General features: G+C 45.1%; 1 protein-coding gene across 1 annotated transcript in view; it reads right to left on the reverse strand.

Annotated features, from left to right (window-relative positions):
* The window catches only part of BACH2 (BACH transcriptional regulator 2), an 85,035-nt gene that overhangs the window by 19,965 nt on the left and 44,974 nt on the right, over window positions 1-20,096 (reverse strand). Inside the window, exon 2 of the mRNA XM_007466262.1 lies at window positions 6-697. Coding sequence (XP_007466324.1) covers window positions 6-697 — 692 coding nt within the window. The remainder of the gene's footprint in view (window positions 1-5; window positions 698-20,096) is intronic.

The raw sequence follows: 20,096 nt of genomic DNA on the forward strand, positions 1-20,096 counted from the left end.
GGCGGGGCTGTTTCCGGTCCATTTCCACGTCCCCGGCCCTGTCTCTGACGTCAGGCTCATCTCCAGACAGGCAGAGCGTGATGCTCTCTTCTTCGTTCTCTTCGCTGGGCGGCTCGCTTTTAATCTGCCCCATGGCAGGCCCCGGCTTGAGGCTGTCGCCAGAGCTCTCCTCACCGAATGTGCTTGCAAAACCTGAGGTACTGTGCGATGATGCGTTATAGACATTCTTGGTACATGCAAGCTGGTATTTCTTGTATCTGGGGTACTGCGTTAATGCGTCCTTTGCCGCGCTCTCCTTGGTGTCCGCGGGCGCGTCGGACTCCGGCAGCAAAACTTGTTCCTTCTCTGCTACTGGGACGGCAGTGGCCTCAAAGCTGATGGGGTCTGGAAGCGTCTGGTCCCTGGGGCAAGCCATCTTGGCCGTCTCCGAATCCATCGTCTCCTCCTCCTCTTCCTCTCCGGCGCTGTTCTCACGGTCCTCGTGCGGGCGCTGGCACGCACCGTCCTTTCGGCACACAAACAGGCCATCCTCGCTGTTCAGGAGCTGGGTCTGCAGGAAGCTGAAGCAGGAGTCCTCCAGGTTGTGCATGCGCAGGAACTCGGCACAGCGGATGACCTCGCGGATGTTTTCTCTGCTGAGTAACAGCTTGGCGGTGTAGGCGAACTGCAACAGCGGCCCAAACCCCCTGGCCGTGACCTGCAAAACAAACAGGGGAATTGCCGACCGTTACCATCAGCACTGCTATTGTCCCGAATCCCTCAACTGAAGCAAGATAACCAGACAGCGCTAATGTCCCAGGATAAAGACTGCAAAGGAGCAATTAATCTCGTCCTGGGTCAGCAGTGATTCTGCTTCCAGTAATTAGGGCCTGTCTCGTGCATGCCAGTGCTCTACTCATCACGACACACAGAACTGAAAATCATCAGGGTCAAGTGGCTAAACAAGATGACAGTGGGTTCAGTGTTTACACTAATGAAATATCCTGGCAAAAATGCACGGTAACAATGGGAAGCCTATTAATTTCCCTCCCCATCCGTCCTGTTGAGAGCCACTGTACGTCAGGAGTGCTGTGATATTTCTTACAGCTCACTCGAGCCAAAGAAAGCATTATAGTTTTCTCCTCAACTGCAGAACTAACAACATGGCCCTGTCAGAAACCGGAAAGTCCACGGGGTTTTGAAAATAGTTTTTCCCTCACAAAGTTAAAAAGAGACGTTGAAAGCAACTCCTGTTTTTTGCTCATTCATCGTGGTTGCTAGTTGAGATGTTCCAGGCATCACGTCATATCCCATCTTACAATGATACCAGAGATGACGGTCCAAAGCAGCGTTCTCAAAAAGAAATTAACTCCTGGCCCCTAAAAAGGGTGGAGGGTGGTTAGAGCTAAACAAGCCGGCTGTCATTTAAATGGCTGAAGTTGTTGAATGGCACAGGACATGGGCAACTCCTTCCCTAATTATAAGCAGCAGCTTTGCCACGCAGCTGTCTTCTTTCCTGGTAAATCTTCAGGGGCTGAGCCTACTGTCGTGTGCCGCTTGTCCATTACACATTTCCCGCAGATTGGAAACGTGCTATTTGTGCACAGCTTGTGTACACGCGCATGCCTGCACGCACACACACGCTGAATGACTTAAACGATTAGAAATATGTTGCCTAAGGCCAGTTGTTCTTTCGAATGAAAATGGATTAAACTTGCTGGTGTTCAGGGCAGGCTTCCCTACCCTATACACAAACCCACGCATCCTCCACGTTCTTGCAAGCACTGCTGACCCTATAAGGAAGGGAGGGGAGGCAGGTCCATGAATCATGTGTACAAAACAAATGAAAGCAGAGGTCATGGGGTCCTTGCTGGAAGCTACAGTAGCAGTGACTGAAAAATATCTGCTAGGGGAATAAGTGCAGAGCAAGACGAACCCGCAGGCTTTGGAGCTGACTGCCACATGGATTGAATTCGGAACAGCACACAGAGCCCAAAGTCTTGTGAGGACCTATATCTGCTGTTCAAGATTCAACACAGACATCAACTCTTCTGGGAGCCCTCTGCAAACTTCTTAGACAGCGAATGACACCATCCTCTCAGCCCCCATAGCCGAAGAAAGGAAACACCCTGCCTTCCCCAAGGGCAGTGCTCATTTTATATCACTGCCTTCTAAGGGAATGCCTAGTAAGGGAAATTTCTTAGATACATAGCTGAATGGAATTTTAATTGTTAATATTTTTGAAGTACTTGAAATACAATTCAAAAAAAATTTCTCCCATCAGATACTGAGTCCTGAGATGTTTGGTTAAAAAAAAAAACAAACCACAACAAAAACCCATGACTGCAAGACCCACATTATAGTTCTACAAGGGCAATCATTGCCATCTCCCTTTTATTGTACTTAATTGTGTCAGTTTCTACCAGCAGACAGCAAAGCTTCTTCAGATCAGGGATTGTTTCACTTCTCTTTGTAACCCTGCATCTAAGGAGGGTCTCTGAACATCTGATAAAAGCTTGTATATTACTGAATATGTCTGAAGTCTAACTGTGCCCCTAACATACAACTATAGTGTCCAGAAGGTGACAACACACTCTGCCTGGTGAGTGCTGTCTCAAATTACTTTTGGAGGAAGGCACTGTGTAAACCAACGAACTACACCAATTAATCAATGGCAGGCAGGGGTGCTTATCTGTCACATCCCCTAGCACCTATATTGAAAGGGAGTTCACCTGACCTACACTTTCGTTCTACTAAGCTGACATGGCGATAGATTCAGCAAATGTCTTTTTAATGTACTTTTCTCCCAGGAACCTATAAAAGGGAGTGTAAGGTAAGGAAGTGCATATTGATAAGTAACCAAAGAAGGTTGATGACAATGTCACAGGACCCATTTCTTCATTGTAGCATGGCTCCACCACAAAGAGGAAATGGCAGAATCAAGGCAGAGCTGACCCCTCCATCAGTAAGCATCTTCTGCTCCGCTCCTAGGCAATCTGCCAATTGTAGAGTGGATAATACACATCTTGAGTTTTTTTCGTTGTTTTGTTGTTGTTTTTTTGTGTTTTTTTGTGGTACACGGGCCTCTCACTGTTGTGGCCTCTCCCGTTGCGGAGCACAGGCTCCTGACGCGCAGGCTCAGTGGCCATGGCTCACGGGCCCAGCCGCTCCGCGGCACGTGCGATCCTTCCGGACCGGGGCACGAACCCGTGTCCCCTGCATCGGCAGGCGGACTCTCAACCACTGCGCCACCAGGGAAGCCCCACATCTTGAGTTTTGGCAGATGCGCTCGTTATACGGGAAATCGGGGAAACTCATCTTGATGCTATTTATGTTTTTTTTTAATACAGTCCTCCTCATACTCTCATCCCCATTTCTTTTTTATTTTGATGCGGTCTCAGTAAGCTGTACCACTATCCCCCGCTACGGCTGCTTTTAAAGAAAATTGCTAAAGAAGCTAAGGGACACTCTTGAGGATCACTAGAGCAGTCCTGGGCATCACCACTTGCCTCTTGGCAGCAAGGAGCTGCAGAAAGCTTCTCCGCTCAGGGCCAAGCTAATACTTAAATGTATGAGTGGGTCCAAGGATGCCAATAAGCACAGTCTCCACATCCCAAATCAGTTCATTGATCCTTTGGGGGCTCAGGAGACATGATGAGCTTGAAATGATCGTCACATGGTCATGAACGAGTCATGAATAAAAACAGGGTCGTAAAATGTCATTCAATCCCAGGTCAGAGAAAACAGTGTCCTCACCATGAAATTTCAAGAGTCCATAATTAGCTCTTCCCTCCTGCGAGTTTAAACCATGCTTCGTCATATTTAATTCTGCTAATTTTTGCTCAGCTTCTGCGTGCAGGGCTTTGTCTAGAGAGTCAGTTACTATTCACCAAGCTCCTGCTAGCACCCAGCACCGTGCTAGCTGGTTCTCCTAACGCACTGGAAGGCAGGCATGATTGCCGCTATTTTGTAGACAAGGAAACTGAGAAGCAAGGAGGTGAAGGAGTGCGTCCAAGGTCCTAGAGCTAGTAAGCAGAGAGTTGGGATTCCAACCTAAGTGCTATGGAAAATGGTTAAGTACAAGACTCAGCCCTGTGCTCAAGAAACCTACAATTTAGCTTTGAAGAGGAGATAAGAACAATAAGTTAATTTTCAGGAACCACGTAAATCAACAATGGAAAGGCAAGATGACATGTCACAAGATGACATGATCAGTTGTCAACTAAGAAATCCTGACCAGTTCAGGAGAAGAGGAGACTGCTGAGGTCTGTGGGATCCCTTGAAGCAGGGACTTGTAAGCAGGACACCTGGAGTGTACTGAATTGCCCCCGACTGGGTCCGATCGGGGTCAAGGGTTGCTTTGATACAATGGGTACCTTCTGAACTGCCACTGCTGTCCCTTCCAGGAACCCATCTCTGGTGCATTTCAGCCCAGTTGCAATAGCTCCAAATACACAAAACAGAAAGCGGGTGCCCATCACACATGCAGGCCAGTGTTAAAATAGGCAGTGCCTTTCTAAATACTGGTTTAGCCTCCATCTTGAGTAGCCTGCACTGTCTTTCCATTTTGAGGAATCATTTAAGCTCACGTACTCAGAAAGCAAATATCCAGGTACCGGTGTGAACCTGCATGTTTATGAAACTGGGTCCACAAGTCTGCATTGTTATTTACTTTCTGTTTGTAACAAGTAAGGCTCTGATAATGGGAAAAATAAGAGGGGGTAGGAGATGGAGAATCACCCGCAAAACTAATGACCCATAACAATGTTATTTAAGAAGGTAATGATCGGGGCTTCCCTGGTGGTGCAGCAGTGGTTGAGAATCTGCCTGCCGATGCAGGGGACACGGGTTCGAGCCCTGGTCTGGGAGGATCCCACATGCCATGGAGCAACTAGGCCCGTGAGCCACAACTACTGAGCCTGCGCGTCTGGAGCCTGTGCTCCGCAACAAGAGAGGCCGCGGTAGTGAGAGGCCCGCGCACCGCGATGAAGAGTGGCCCCCGCTTGCGACAACTAGAGAAAGCCCTCGCACAGAAACGAAGACCCAACACAGCAAAAATAAATAAATTAATTTAAAAAAAAAAAGGTAATGATCATCAAGTTACAGTGGAATGAAGTGATGAGAAATAGCAAGCCAGTCCCAGCTCACTGGTATTAATGGAGCTGTGTTCCACTGCTCTCAGGGAAGCAGACATACCTAGGCTAAAAATCACCGGTCAGGAACGGCCTAAAGGAATGATAAACAAATGCAAAATACCGTATTAGGGGCACCTGGGATAACAGTCTTGCATGTTGAATGGAATCTTTTGGTTGGATCATTCTGAAGAGTGTTTTCTTCATCATATTATGGTCCCATAATGTGCAATATACATTGTGCTACAGATGAGACTGGCTCATGGAGGGTGCCCTGGGGGACGAAGACCTGTGAGAGGTCAGGAAGTAATCCCACCTCGCTCTCTGGTTGCTCCCAAGGAGGCGGTGACCTCATCCAGCAGTTGGCACACACAAGGCGAGTGGCTCTGACCTTTGGGTTTAGGGCCTGAAAGAAACAAGGTCAGACTACCAGACTCGTGCACTGTGGTGTGAGTCCACATGCCACTCATGGGTTGAAAATCTGACCCACTGAAACTATGACCCTCCACCCTTTGTTCCCCTGGGTTCTGATGTATCATCTCTCTGCTGTGGAAGAAAGGAAGACGAAATGATGAAAACGCAGCTGGCAGAGGGCACGCTTGAGGGCTGTCTGCAGAGCTGGGGAGCTCATTCCCTCAGGACGTGGTCCATGTGCTGCTGGACAGAGCTTGTGAAAGGAAACTTCTAACAGTTTTGCCACTCTGGATTATTACAGGGGTCAGGCATCTGGGCTTCAGGCATAAATTGAAAACGGGGTTTGGGAATTTTTATGACTTGGAACAGCATTTTCTACTCAAGCCATGTGATGAAGGTCTTTTCTGCTGGTTCTGGCAGTGTATATTCATGGCTGCAGCACTGAGTCCATCTACCCGAGCCTGATGTGATGGGTCAGGAGATCTGGGGACTGCGCCCCAGGAGAGCGGTGGCACGCTGCTCAATGTCCCATAATCACAGCCTTACAAAACACGGAATCTTTTACTTTTAGCAACATCATGTCCTAATGGAGCTGGATCTCTCCTACACTGCTGGAGCAGGCGAGAGGAGGTAACAAAGCTATGCCGATGGGCTTTTGAAAACACTGACTTGGGTTGTATTTGCACAGCAAGGCACTTGTCAAATAAAGAAAACAGCACCAGTGACAACTCACTCCTCCCTTCCACCTCCACAGTGCACTGCATCCCATTCTGCAGGCTGAAGACTGACTTAGCGATGAGGCATCGCTTCCAATCTTAATTTTCTATAATTAAGATCCATATTATCACTTGTTTCTCCCCAAAGCAGCATGCTCTGTAAGCATACTACATTCAGGATGTATTTGTTAAATTAACCTCACTATTTCAACAAAGCTTCTGGTTATTTTGGTACTAGTTTTAGTCAATGATAGAACCAGACCAAACAACTTTGTTTCCATTCCTAAAGTAACAATACAAAAACTAAAGCAAGTTGATTATATGTACAAGTATATAATTTCATGCAGTGGGTTTTAAAAAAATTTGTGTTAGTGAATGTGGCTTAAAAGCATGAACTTAAGTGTCTTTTCTCCCTTGTGCAGGCTTAAATTTGGGTTTGCAGCCACAATACAAAGTTCCTCTCCTTTTTGTAAATCTGTCCCTGAGATTCTCTATGTGATCATTCAGTCATTACTATTTTTTGTTTACTCATTCATTCACTCATTCATTCACCAACCATGTTCTGGGCACTGACCGTGCAGTGTGTGACATCTGAGGGCACCAGCTTTCTTGGATTCCAATTCCAGCTCTATGATGTACCAGCTGGGTAACTTGGGTTTCTTACTTAATCCTTCTGTGCTTCAGTTTCTCCAACTATAAGACCAACAGTGCCTGCCTTGTAGTAAAACTATGGAATAGCTTCTAGCATTGAGTAACAGCTATTATTATTGCTGTTATTACAAAAATGGATAACATACAGTCTCCTTCTCCGAGGAACTAAGAGGGTGACCAGAGAGACAGATGTTCAACACAAATGTCTACAATGTAATCTAAGTATGTAACAGGTATTTGCAGGGTGCTAAGGCAGGACCAAGCTGGGGGTAGTAATTCCTACGGGCGTCAGCGTAGCCTTCCTAGCAGTGGTGACCTTTGCCCCAAGTGTTGAAGGCTGAGTTGAAGTTCATCAGAATAAGTCAAAGAAGGGCCTGGCTCACTCCCTCATCTCCTTCAGACTCTTCCTCAAATGCTACGTTCTCAGTGAGGCCCTTCCTGGGCCTCTAATCACAACTGTCCTCCCAGCACCAGGACTGGCTACATGATCTGCAGGATCCAGTGCAAAGTGGAAAGGTGGTCCTCTTGTTCAGAGATTCAGAACTTGAAGATGATGACAGGGTCCTTCTGAGCAGCGGACCCTAGGCAATTGCATAGGTCGTAAGCCCTTGAATCTGGCCCTGTCAACACACATTTGCTACCTATGCCCTGCAGTTGAAATGGGCTCTGCTCCCTGATCTCAGTGGGGTGATGGCATCCTAGGGTAGAGCCAGTGAACTCCAATTGAGTGAAACTCCACAGGCTAGCTGGCACAGCTACTAGGGTCAGCAGTGTAGGTCAGCGGTGACTGGCAAGATCTTGGACTGAAATACATAGTCAGCCCACGAAGGTACTTTTTGGTTGGTGAAGAAAAAAGAAAATCATGTAGGTTAAGTGGACAAAGCCCTGCTTGAGTCTCTGTGATACAGTCATCATCCCACACTTGAGTCAGTTCACAGATCCAGGAACTCTCGAGGAAGGACCCTATAATAATCCAGGTTGCCACTATGATTTCTTCCGTCACAAGTGTTTGCAGAAACATACATCTGGTAGTTTTCCTAAATCATGAACTAATACAAACTTTTTTAACTAAAAAAACTTTAACAAAAAATTATCCAAAAACTGTTTAGATCAGAACCAAATCTATCTATATATCCTTCTCTACCTATCCATGAACTAAAGTAGCACGAGTTTAATACAAACGTAACAGGACAGTTTTGTCTCTTAGCCTCATGCCCCACTCTTCTTTTGTTTTTTCCCCACTTGTATTGAGAAATAATTGACATACATCCCTGTATATGTTTAAGGTGTACAGCATGATGGTTTGATTTACATATGATTACCACAACAGGTTCAGCTAACATCCATCTTCTCATATAGATACAATAAAAAGAAAAAAACTCCCCTTGGGATAAGAACCCCTAAGATTTACTTTCTCAGCAACTCTCCTATATGTCATATGTCATACCCACTCTCCTAATGTTCCCCTTTCTAATGCTGAAGCTGGGAGTTTTCATTTTTTTATTAATTAAATTAAAAATATTTTTAATATTTATTTATTTATTTATTTAGGCTATGCCAGGCCTCAGTTGCAGCCTGTGGGATCTTCATCGTGGCATGCAGGACCTTTTAGTTGTAGCACGCAGACTTCTTAGTTATGGCATGCATGCAGGATCTAGTTCCCTGACCAGGGATTGAACCCAGGTCCCCTGAACTGGGAGCTCAGAGTCTTACCCACTGGACCACCAGGGAAGCCCCTGAGGCTGGGAGTGTTTTTTTTTTTTCTTTTGCGGTACGCGGGCCTCTCACTGTTGTGGCCTCTCCCGTTGCAGAGCACAGGCTCCGGACGCACAGGCTCAGTGGCCATGGCTCACGGGCCCAGCCGCTCCGCGGCATCTGGGATCTTCCCGGACCGGGGCACGAACCCGTGTCCCCTGCACTGGCAGGCGGACTCTCAACCACTGCGCCACCAGGGAAGCCCCGAGGCTGGGAGTTTTTAAACTTTGTTTCCCAGGTTCCTTTGTCAGGTGATTTACTCTGCCAATAGGGGGCACTGGTGGGAGATCAGAGGTAGGAGGAAGGAAGCTGTGGTTCCCATTTCTTGTTCTCTTTCTCTGTCCTTCCCTGGTGGGGTGTCTGGAAGTGGGGGTCTTCTCCCCAGGTGCAGCCCCTCCTGCAGGCTCAGAGGTCCCTTTTATCCATCCCTCCAGCCCGGGGAGTGAGAGCTGCTTCTGTCTGTCATTAATCACTGGGTTAAGTCTCCTTCCACTTCCTGTTCTTTCAGTGTCCCAGCACCTGTGTAACCAATTCACTGTCTTACACCCCCTCTATTTGAAACACCTGTCATGGTTTCTGTTTCCCTGACTCAGTCCTCATCCATTTTACAGACAAGGAAGCCAAATGAGGTGAAGCCCAGAAAGCTCAGAAAGGTGAAGGGATCTTCCCAAAGGCACATGTCTGGTCAGCCAGGGCTTCAACTCAAGCCTTCTGACTGCAGAGTTCAACTCTCCTGCTCCTTTCATACCAGTTGCTGTCTCTCTGAAGTAAACCAGAAAAGGAATGATATTTCATATTTCAAGTTTTATTGCACTCTCTAAAACGTTCACTTTTATACAGCTCTATCCAAAGAAGTCTGGCCAACTGAATGTGGTATTTCCCGGGTAGGAAGACGGGTGACTCTCACATTTGGTTCTATCGTTATTTACATTATTCAGATTCAGCGTCTAGATTTCTCCCAAAGAATGAAGCTAAAAGTGCTAAGTCCCTTTCCCGCCTGGTAAAACCTCGTAAATCTAGGGAGCTCTTCGATCGCATAGGAATTTGATAAATCAGCAGGCTAAGCTCAGCTTCATTTCTTGGAATCTGGGAGGCATCAAAGCAGAAATGCCTTTCTGGCAGGGAGCCATGTGGGACCAAAGCTTTGTTCCAAATGAGAAAGGCAGCCTGATAAAGCTGATGTTTAGGGGGCAAGTCACGTGGCCCCTGCCTGTGTCAGCTGGCTTAGAATTATCATGAGGCTACGTAACAGCCGGAACTGCCCCTGAGGTATTTAGTTGTCTCAGGTTGATGAGAAAAGGGAAGGGGAAGCAAGCAAGCATTCATTATCGTCTTTCCTGGGAACTGGCAACACCTTGGCCCTGTGGAACCTTCATTTCACCCGGGTGATTTTACCCCTCAGCTCACTCCTCCATGTGTGGCCTTAATTATTTTCTCATTCAGCTACAGATGGTTATATTTCCAGGTAGGCGATGGGCAAAAGTCATATGTGATTCAAATATAAGGTACTGTATTCATATTTACTCTAAGAGCATACAATGAAAACAGAAAGTCTCTTTCTGAAAGATTATATAATGAAGCTCATGGAGTAATTTTTAAAAATTCAATTTCAGTATAACTGTAGATCTTAAAATAGGTATAAGATAGTAGTAACTTTTTACGTTTTTCAGTGTAAAATGAAAGTGAAAAGCAACCCACTCACTGGTAATGAGGTAGTAAAACCTGCATCTAGGTTTACAGTTTCATTCGAAAAACCACCTCCAACAGAAAATTATTTTTAAAACGATTGAAAAAATTACCTATTTTCCATCTGAATGACCCTCTCCCCTCTTTGAGGAAACCAATGATCTTCGTAGACAAGAATTTTCTTGAGTCAAGGTTTGGTTTTACCTCCTAGACCCCTCTAGTCCTTTCAAACCAACCAGCAACCGTTTGATGTTCAACCAGAAAACACAAAGCATTTTTTAAAGCTTCTAGTCTTGAGAAGTTCAGTTCCTCATCAGAACCTTCTAATGCTTCTTCCTATTATGCCAAAATTCCCATCCCTGAAACCTAACCATTTATGAGCCCCTCTCCCCTCCTCATGGCCCCCCTCTGAAACATCTTGAGTTTGACTACGCCCCCAGCAGATACCTGGACTGAGTAAATGCTCTAGTCACTGAAACAGAGGACAGAACTGTCACCTCCCTCCGTCTAGAGCCTATTTTCTATGAATGCAATGATTTATTTCATTGCCACTTGTTACTTATGGTGCTACCAATTACCATCTCTGAGCTTTTTGTTTCTAGCACATGCTACTGATAAGCCGCGTGTCCATTTTAATCTTGCAAAATTGATTTCTTGACCCAAGTGTATACTTGTCTAGATATTCAGAAACTGTTTTTTTATTATATAAACTGTTCTCCTTTTCATTTTTTTGGCTGTGCCACACGGTATGCGGGATCTTAGTTCCCCTACCAGGGATCGAACCCGCACCCCCTGCAGTGGAAGTGTGGAGTCTTAACCACTGGACCGCCAGGGAAGTCCCTCTAGGCAAACTTTTTAAGATCCACTTTCTTCCTTTTTTTGAAAACTATAATGCCATTTCTTCATGTCCAGACTTCTGATGCTTTGCTGGGCTCCACAGTTTCTCAAAGATTTTGACCTTAACAAGTTGTACCATCATTATGTCTATTTTTTTCCTGTACTCTGGGAGCTTTACTTCCTCCAGACTGGGGGCTTAGGTGTTTTCTTCTACCTGGGGTTTCCATTTCTTTCTCCAAGTTTTTCTCAGTTTTCCATCTAATGAACATTCTCCATGACATACAATACAGAGGTTAACTCAGGGCTCTTTGTCATCCTCAATACTAAATGCTCAGCCCCAAGGAGCAGCTGTTGGGTTTTCTCGTCTTCTTGCTCCACAGAGAACAATATATTTGTTTTCCTTATCTGTCCCTCTTTGAAAGGTCTCCACTCTTTTTGGGCTTGGGTTTTCTTGATACTGTTTTTGTGGGTCCATATACCTTTTCATAGTCATTCACGTTTTTCTACCATTAAAAAAAAAAAAAAAGAAAATTTAGCTAAACAGAGAACTTCTGGCACAATTATCCTCCTTTGTTGAAACAAAAAAGGTCCTCATGTGAACTTTGTTTTGGGCATTCATAGACCTCCTGAGTCATCTTTCCCCACATATGTGTAATTTCTACATTTCTCTTATTTAAAAAAATCTCTCAAAAGGTCGTGAACCCCAAACTAGAAAAATCCTAAAAGAAAACATAGGGGAAAAGCTTCATAACACTGGATTTGGCAATGATTTCCTGGATATGACACCAAAAGCACAGGCAACAAAAGCAAATAAGGACAAATGGGACTACATCAAGTTTAAAAACTTTTGTGCATCAAAGGACACAACAGAGTGAAAATGCAACTTATGGAATGGGAGAAAATATTTATGAATCCTATATTTAATAAGGGGTTAATATGCAGAATATACAAAGAACTCCTATAACTCAACAACAACAAAATCATCAAATAATCTGATTTTAGAAAAAGGCAAAAGACTTGAATAGGTATTTTTCCAAAGGCGATATATAAATTGCCAACAAGCTTATGAAAGATGCTCAACATCACTAATCATCAGAGAAATACAAATCAAAACCACAATAAGATGTCACCTCATACCCACTAGGATGGCTACTATCAACAAAGGAGAAAATAAGTATTGGCAAAGATGTGGAGAAATCTGGAAGCCTTGTGCGGAGTTGGTGGGACTGTAAAATGGTGCAATCGCTATGGAAGAAGAGTACGAACATTCCTCAAAAGATTAAAAACAGAACTACCATTTGATCCAGCAATCCCACTTCTGGGTATATATCCAAAAGAATCCAAAGCAGGAGGTACTGTACACACCCATGTGCACAGCAGCACTGTTTACAGTAGCCAAGAAATGGAAGCAACCCACATGTCCATTAGTGGATGAACGGATAAACAAAATGTGGTATATATATACGATGGAATACTGTGCAGCCTTAAAAAGGAAGGAAATCCTGTCACATGCTACAATATGGATAAACCTTGAGGTCATTATACTAAGTGAAGTAAGCCAGTCACAAAAAGATAAATACTGCATGATTCCACTTATATGAGGTACCTAAAGTAGTCAAATTCATAGATACAGAAAGTAGAATGGCAGTGACCAGGGGCTGGGGTCAGAGGGAAAGGGAGGTGGTCCTTTAATGGGTTATAGAATTTCAGATTTGCAGCGTTATGAGTTCTGGAGATCTGTTTCATAACAATGTGACTATTTTTAAAGTAAGATGAATGCTTGATGGACATTAGTATAGGACACTTAAAAATGGTTAAGGTGGTAAATTCATGTTGTGCTTTTTAAAATCACAGTAAAAAGGTCTTGAAATATTCTGGACTGTGCAAAATCTCCTCTTTGATGATCATGTTCTCTAAAATGATATGGTCTCTTCTAAGGTTTCTCTCATGTATACTCTTGTCAGTTCCTTTTCGTTAGTCAGTATTAGGACCAGAATAGCAATTCTAGTATCAAACTCTCCACCCTCTTAAAGGTGAAACTGCCAATAAGGCACATCAATGATCACTCGGGTATTTTTTCTATTAGTTGAAGAGAATTCTGATAGCTATTTATATAGTTGAAGTTCTGTATCATGCCTCTCCTTTGCCCTAATCTTGTAAATGGGAATTGGAACATGGAGCTGGTAATTGCTCTGACTATAACCCATAAAGAACTCCTACTACACTATCAGTTTTGTTTCTCTCTTTTCTAATCTCTTCCTAGTGCTCTTTTGAAGGCTCCTGCTTTCATGTTTCTTGACTTGCTTATAGAGCTTCTGGATATACGGTGCTGCTCTGCTTTTCTTCCCAGTTGGTGACATTTTTAATTTGAATATGGAATTCCTTCTCAGCCATATCTCGATGTGATGCCCTTTTGCTCGCCAGGTTACGTGGGTTACCTAAGAAATTCTATGTATCACCCTGGCAACAATCTCCAATTCAATTTAATTACTCCTGTTTCACCCACTGATAGACAGACATTGGAAACTGTAAATGTTGCTTCTGTCTTCCCCTTCTCCTTGGTCTATCCAATGATTCACCAAATACTTCTCACTTTCACATCAATGTCAAACCTGCTTGCTTCTGTGATAATTGGTGTCATGAGTTTAGCAGGATATTCCTTTCCCTCCCCCTCCCCCCTTTCAGTTTAAAGCACGAGACTTATGCACTGTGGGTTCTCAATAACTATTGGTTGAACTGAATTGAGCTAACCCTAGTAATGCCTGCCAGGGCAAGCAGAGGATTTGAGTCCTTCCTTCACATGACAATCCATCACATATTCGAAGACATCTGTCGTGCCTGGTTAGGGAATCTTTTTTTTTCCTTCAAGAACTAAAGTCATATTTTCCATCTGAAATGAAAACTGAAGAAATGACAGATCACACATCTCTTATGGAAAATGTTATTTTCTTCTTGACCTCTGGAAGCAAGTGGGTTTATTTTTTATTTTATTTATTATTTATTTATTTATTTAAAATTTATTTTTGGCTGCATTGGGTCTTCGTTGCTGCATGAGGGCTTTCTCTAGTTGCAGAGACCAGAGACCCTCAAGTGGGTGTTACTGTGGCTCACAGAAGGAACAAAGCTACAGATTTTGCCTGATGGGTATGGTATCCAACCACCCGCCACCAGGGAAGCCCAGGGCTGCTGTTTTTGCCTGGATCTGCTGGGCTCTGGACCTGTAGCCTTCCACAGCCTTCCCTGGGACACTAGGGCCCCACACTTGCAAATGACATCAAGGGGACAGGGAGCAAGCTTTGCTGAGAAGGGCAGTGTGCTGGGACTTAAGACTTCTGGGGCATGGAGGCAGGGGCCTGTTTTGGACAGTGGTGTCATCTCTGGTAGCACTGCTGATGCAGGTGAGACAGAATTTCTACCAATGATTGGTTGGCTGTATCCAGTTTCTGTGGGGCTGAAACACACTTTTTATGCTAACTCAGGGGATGGTGAGAAAAGGAAATAAGTCACAGGTGCATCCAAAATGCACCTTGGAGGCTGTTCTGGGCCACCTATTTTGAATGTGGCTTGGAACTGTTAGGAAAGATCTCTTTACCTACAGCTCCGAACTAGGGAAACACCTTTTCTGCTATTAATAAAGATAAGCAAGCATCCTGAAAACAAACTTGATTTTTGACAAACACCAACTCTCAAGAACAAAACAAGGTGTTTTGTTTTGGGTGAATCGAAGTATTTCTGAATATACCTTTAAGGATGAGAGTTGGGGCTTCCCTGGTGGTACAGTGGTTGAGAGTCCGCCTGCTGATGCAGGGGACACGGGTTCGTGCCCGGGTCCGGGAAGATCCCACATGCCGCGGAGCGGCTGGGCCCGTGAGCCATGGCCGCTGAGCCTGCGCGTCCGGAGCCTGTGCTCCGCAACGGGAGAGGCCACAAAAGCGAGAGGCCCGCGTACCGCAAAAATAAAATAAAATAAAATAAAGATGCGAGTTAAGGCACCAACAATACTTGGGGGTGTTCCAGTATTTTGACAGAATTTTAGTCATCGAAGTTGGAAATCAGAAACCTAACAAACCATAATGCAAAACAAGGTCTCCAGTTTCCTTGCACTATTATAGTAGGAAATACTTGGCTCCTGGCAGGGAGGACCCTCCACAGCAGATTATCAGCAGCCTTCCAGAGCAGCGGAGCTTTGAAAACCTCACCCAAGCTAGCAGGTGTCTGGACAGCACTGTCATTTCTTTTCTTTTTTTTTTTTTAATTTATTTAATTATTTTTGGCTGCGTTGGGTCTTCGTTGCTGCGTGCGGGCTTTTTCTAGTTGCGACGAGCAGGGGCTATACTCTTCGTTGCAGTGCGCAGGCTTCTCATGCCGGTGGCTTCTCTTGTTGCGGAGCATGGGCTCTAGGTGCACGGACTGCAGTAGCTGTGGAACGTGGGCTCAGCAGTTGTGCCTCGCGGGCTCTAGAGTGCAGGCTCAGTAGTTGTAGCCACGGGCTTAGGTGCTATACGGCATGTGGGGTCTTCCGGACCAGGCCTCGAAGCTGTGTCCCCTGCGTTGGCAGGAGGATTCTCAACCACTAGCACTGTCATTTCTTTAACAAGCGTAGGATCCCAGGGCTTAAGAATCTCTAGGTAGAGTTATCATTGTGGTAAAAATACTGATACTCAAAGGAAAAGGGAAAACTAATACCACTTCTGCACTCATGACATCTCTCTTCTCTGTTGATACCATCTTTCCTCTCTCCTGCACCTTGATGACCTTTCTGGATCCTCAATCCCAGGGAGGCTGGAGAGTCTTTGGGTAAATGCTCCCGACGTGGACTGTGTTTCCAGCAGCAACACCCTGCTTTAGAAAGCAAACTATTTTTTTTTTTGGCCACGTGGCATGTGGTATCTTAGTTCCCCAACCAGGGATTGAATCTGCACCCCCTGCACTGGAAGCACGGAGTTTTAACCACTGGACCACCAGTGAAGTCCCTACAGAGCAAACTTAATTCTCTTCCATCTGATCTTCCAGATTGCCCCCCAACTGACCCCCCTTTCAGTCTCATCTCCAGTTATCCTCTTGAGCCAGACCGCCAGCCTTTCTCTGGCCTTCTAGCATTCGCTCAAGCTGTGCTCACTGCCTGGGTGCATTCTTCACTTTGCTTTACCGATTCCAACTATACCTGTGACATCTGTGGAGGACAGGGGACGAGGGGGTGTCCATCAGTATGGAATGCAATGCCAGGGGAAGCCCTTGCAAAGGAGGTGGCAATTAAACTGGACACCTCCCACCCACCCACCTGGACAATAGCTACTGCCTATAGACTCCCAGACCTGGCATTCAATCACATGAGTGCTGTTTTGCATTGTTATCTGAATGTGGTGCCTTTTAAAAAATTTTTATTTTATTTACAATGTTGTGTTAATTTCTGCTGTACAGAAAAGTGATTCAGTTATACATACATATATTCTTTTTCATATTCTTTTGCATTATGGTTTATCATAAGATATTGAATATTGTTCCCTGTGCTACAGAGTTGTTGTTTATCCTTGTTGTTTATCCACTCTATATATAATAGTTTGCATCTGCTAATCCCAAACTCCCACTCCTTCCTCACCCCCACCTCCTCCCTCTTGGCACCCACAAGTCTGTTCTTTATGTCTGTGAGTCTCTTTCTGTTTTGTAGATAAGGTCATTTGTGTCATATTTTAGATTCCATATATAAGTGATATCATATGGTATTTGTCTTTCTTTTTCTGACTTTCTCTGCTTAGTATGATAATCTCTAGGTCCATCTATGTTGCTGCTAATGTGTTGTGCCTATCTTGATGAGAAATTCCTGGAGGTCTACTTTTCATGTGCCACCTGCATGTATTCTAATAAAGTCTCGCAAATATCTGCATTGTCAGGAAGTGTTTGTTACTTCTTCCCAGAAGGCATTAGCATTACACATTTCAAAAGAATTAACAAAAGGTCACATTTTCATGTCAATTAGATGATACAGTATTCACAAAAGGTTAAATGATAGGAAATCATTAGACCACAGAGCAGTGCTGGGTCCATGAGGATTTCTGTGTACATCCTAGGTGTCTCGCATAAACAAGATGTGAGTCAATAATCAATCCAAAAATATTTACTCAAGCATTTGCTGTGTTGGGTGCTGAGGTGAATTTGAAAGAAGCAAAAAATAGTCTTACCCTGGAGGAACTCAGGATGTATTCCAGAGAATACAACTATCCCATAGTTGCAGAGAATAATTAAATGTTAAACGATACATTGTTGAGACTCCTGGTACAACAGAAAGTGCGAGAAGAGGCATGGGTATGGGCTGTCTGATAGCACTAAGCTTGAATGCGAGCTGGCGGAGGACAGGAGAGCACACAACCCATACCCTCAGATACTGTGACCCTGACCTTGGCCAATGTCAGAAACAGCTTCATGGCTGTCTAGAAAAGAATCTAGGATTTAACACCCTTGTCTGTTTGAGATAAACCAGTGTCCTCTGATCCATTTGAATGAAACTTCAACTGGACCTTGTAAAAGGGACGCCAAGGTAGAAACAGAAGCGATGTGTTGGGAGAGGCTAAGGGTGCTTAGAAAGCCATAGATCACAACAGTTGGGGTTTCAGAAGGGAACCCGTATACCATCACTGTAAAAGCTGCAGGAGCTGGAAGTTGGTTTGAAAGTGAAGGCTGGGAGAGTTAAGTGGATGAGCAAAACTGTTTCTTCCTTAGCATGCTAAGTGAGACTCGTAGGATTTTACAACTGCGGCATGGGGGCACTTCTAGATCAGCTTGAGAAAAAGCAAAATCAAAATCCACTTTTATACTAAAGCAGGAAAATCGACATAGCAGGGAAGATATTTCAGAATGTTAAACAGGAAAAAAAATAATATAAGGTAACGAAGTAAAATGGTGAAATGTCTAAGAAGCAACTGCAATAAGAAAAAGAAGCTGGGCGGGGTCAGAGTTCACAGGTAGTTCCAGGGGACACTGAGAGCCACGGAGGCCAGTGTCCCCCTTGAGGGCGTGCTGTCCTGCCAGCTCTGAGATGGGGTCTTGCGCTGCCCTGTTCCCAGCTGCGCCCCTGAAGCAAAGCACTGCCCCCAGCCAGCTCCAAAGACCGTTCTACATCCTTACTCTTGGTGGGAAGAGAATCCAGTTTGCCCCTCACCACAGTCACAGAGTGGACACCAGAACACTTCATCTGGCATTTGGAAGGAAAAGAATGTCAAAGGGGCTTTTATTGCACCTGACCAGATAATTAGGTAATTAGCACTGTTGACTGATAGGGTACATCTACATGCATCTGTATATCTCTAGGGAGGCATATTTTCAAACATGTACTATCAAGTGCTTTTTATTATAAATTTTTTTTTTTTCCTGGAGAGCATTTCATTTCTCAAAAAGGATGCCAGCCACGTTTCCTTTCCATGCCAGTATGGCCCTTTTTCGCTTTGTCAAGCTGGACTGCAAACAGAGAAGAAGCGAAGCTGTTTCTTATCCCCCATGGATCTTAAAACAAGGCCTGCAGCACGGGCTGGCTCCTTTCTCCCCGCCAGGCGCCCACCTTCGGGTCGGGGCGGTGGTGTCAGGGGAAGCACTGTTTAGGAACGTGGTCTTGCTGAAAAACAGAGAAGACCAGGAGAGAAAGCACAAGGACACAAGAGATGTACAGATTTGGGTCGCAGGGCAAGTCAGAGAAAGAGAACGAGGCAAGGGGAAGCCAGCTGCCTCAAAAAACGTACGTGGCATCTGAACGGTGTACTTTTTGGGCGGGAAAAGGGAATCTGGAACCTGTCATTTGTTCATCACACAGAAAACATTCTTAGCTGATCATAATGAGAGAAACCTAAAAAAGGCCATTTAATTTGTTCTTCGTTCATCCTGGACGATAACATGACCTTATGCAGCTCCTCAATCTGTAGCTGCTAGCCCATCACTAAGTCTGTGCACAGGGAGGATTCATTGTGATTTAGGCTTTTCCTCCTGCATGCTGAATTTCCTTCAGCTTTAAGAGGAAGAGTGGAGTAAATAGTCTAAGTGATTTGGGGCACTTTTACTTGTATAGTGTTAATAACACTTTAGAGCTGGCACCTCCCCGGTCGCTTTAGTTCACCTTCGCCACTCAGTGATACGGGAGCACCTGTGTCAATCTGGCCAGCGTGCAGCCTCACGTGGAGACCTGTGGGTCCCAGTTCCACCACAGTCTTAGCTGGAATAGGTGTGTGAGCTGAGGATTGTGTCACAAGACGAGGCAATGAGACAAGGCAGTTCTCCCCACAGGGGTTCACGATATGGGAAGCTTCTGGTGACCACCTTGGCAATGTAGGGCACAGACCCCCTTATACCTTTACCAAATGAATACTGACCACCTCCCATAGTTCCATAGAGTCTTAGGTGCTGGGGGGATCAAACAATGAATAAGGAAGAAAAGGTGCCTGGTCTGAGAGGTTCTAGGCTGATGAGACAGAGACAAGTCAGCAGCTGATAAGAGCTGGAATGGGTGGGGTACAGGTGTTGGCAGAAGGGGGTCTGGCTCTGAGGGAGTGGCACCCAGGCTGAAGCCTGGGTGAGGATCAGCTAGGTATTGGGAGGGAACTGGTGGATCCTGTGGAAGAAAAGGAATGTGCAAAGACACAGGAGAGAACCCGGCCCACAGCGAGGGACGGCAGAAGTACAGCTGTGGTGGGCGCGAGGATGGTGGGATGCGGGGGACGGGGGGTGTGGAAGAGAGATGTGAACAGATTAGAGACGCCATAAGGAGGAACAGTGGGCGGTGTGTGAGGACCCAATTCAAGACTGAGAATGATTAAAAGAGGCTCACAGTGCTTCTAACTCACTAACCAAAGCCATAACCTCAACACCACATCAGTGACAGTAAGGTTCCAGTCGGAAGCCATTTGGGCCATGCCTCATATTTCCCTGTGTGACAGTTTCAGCA

Source organism: Lipotes vexillifer, unplaced genomic scaffold (assembly GCF_000442215.2).
Source record: "Lipotes vexillifer unplaced genomic scaffold, Lipotes_vexillifer_v1.1 scaffold1242, whole genome shotgun sequence".
Classification (NCBI taxonomy): Eukaryota; Metazoa; Chordata; class Mammalia; order Artiodactyla; family Lipotidae; genus Lipotes; species Lipotes vexillifer.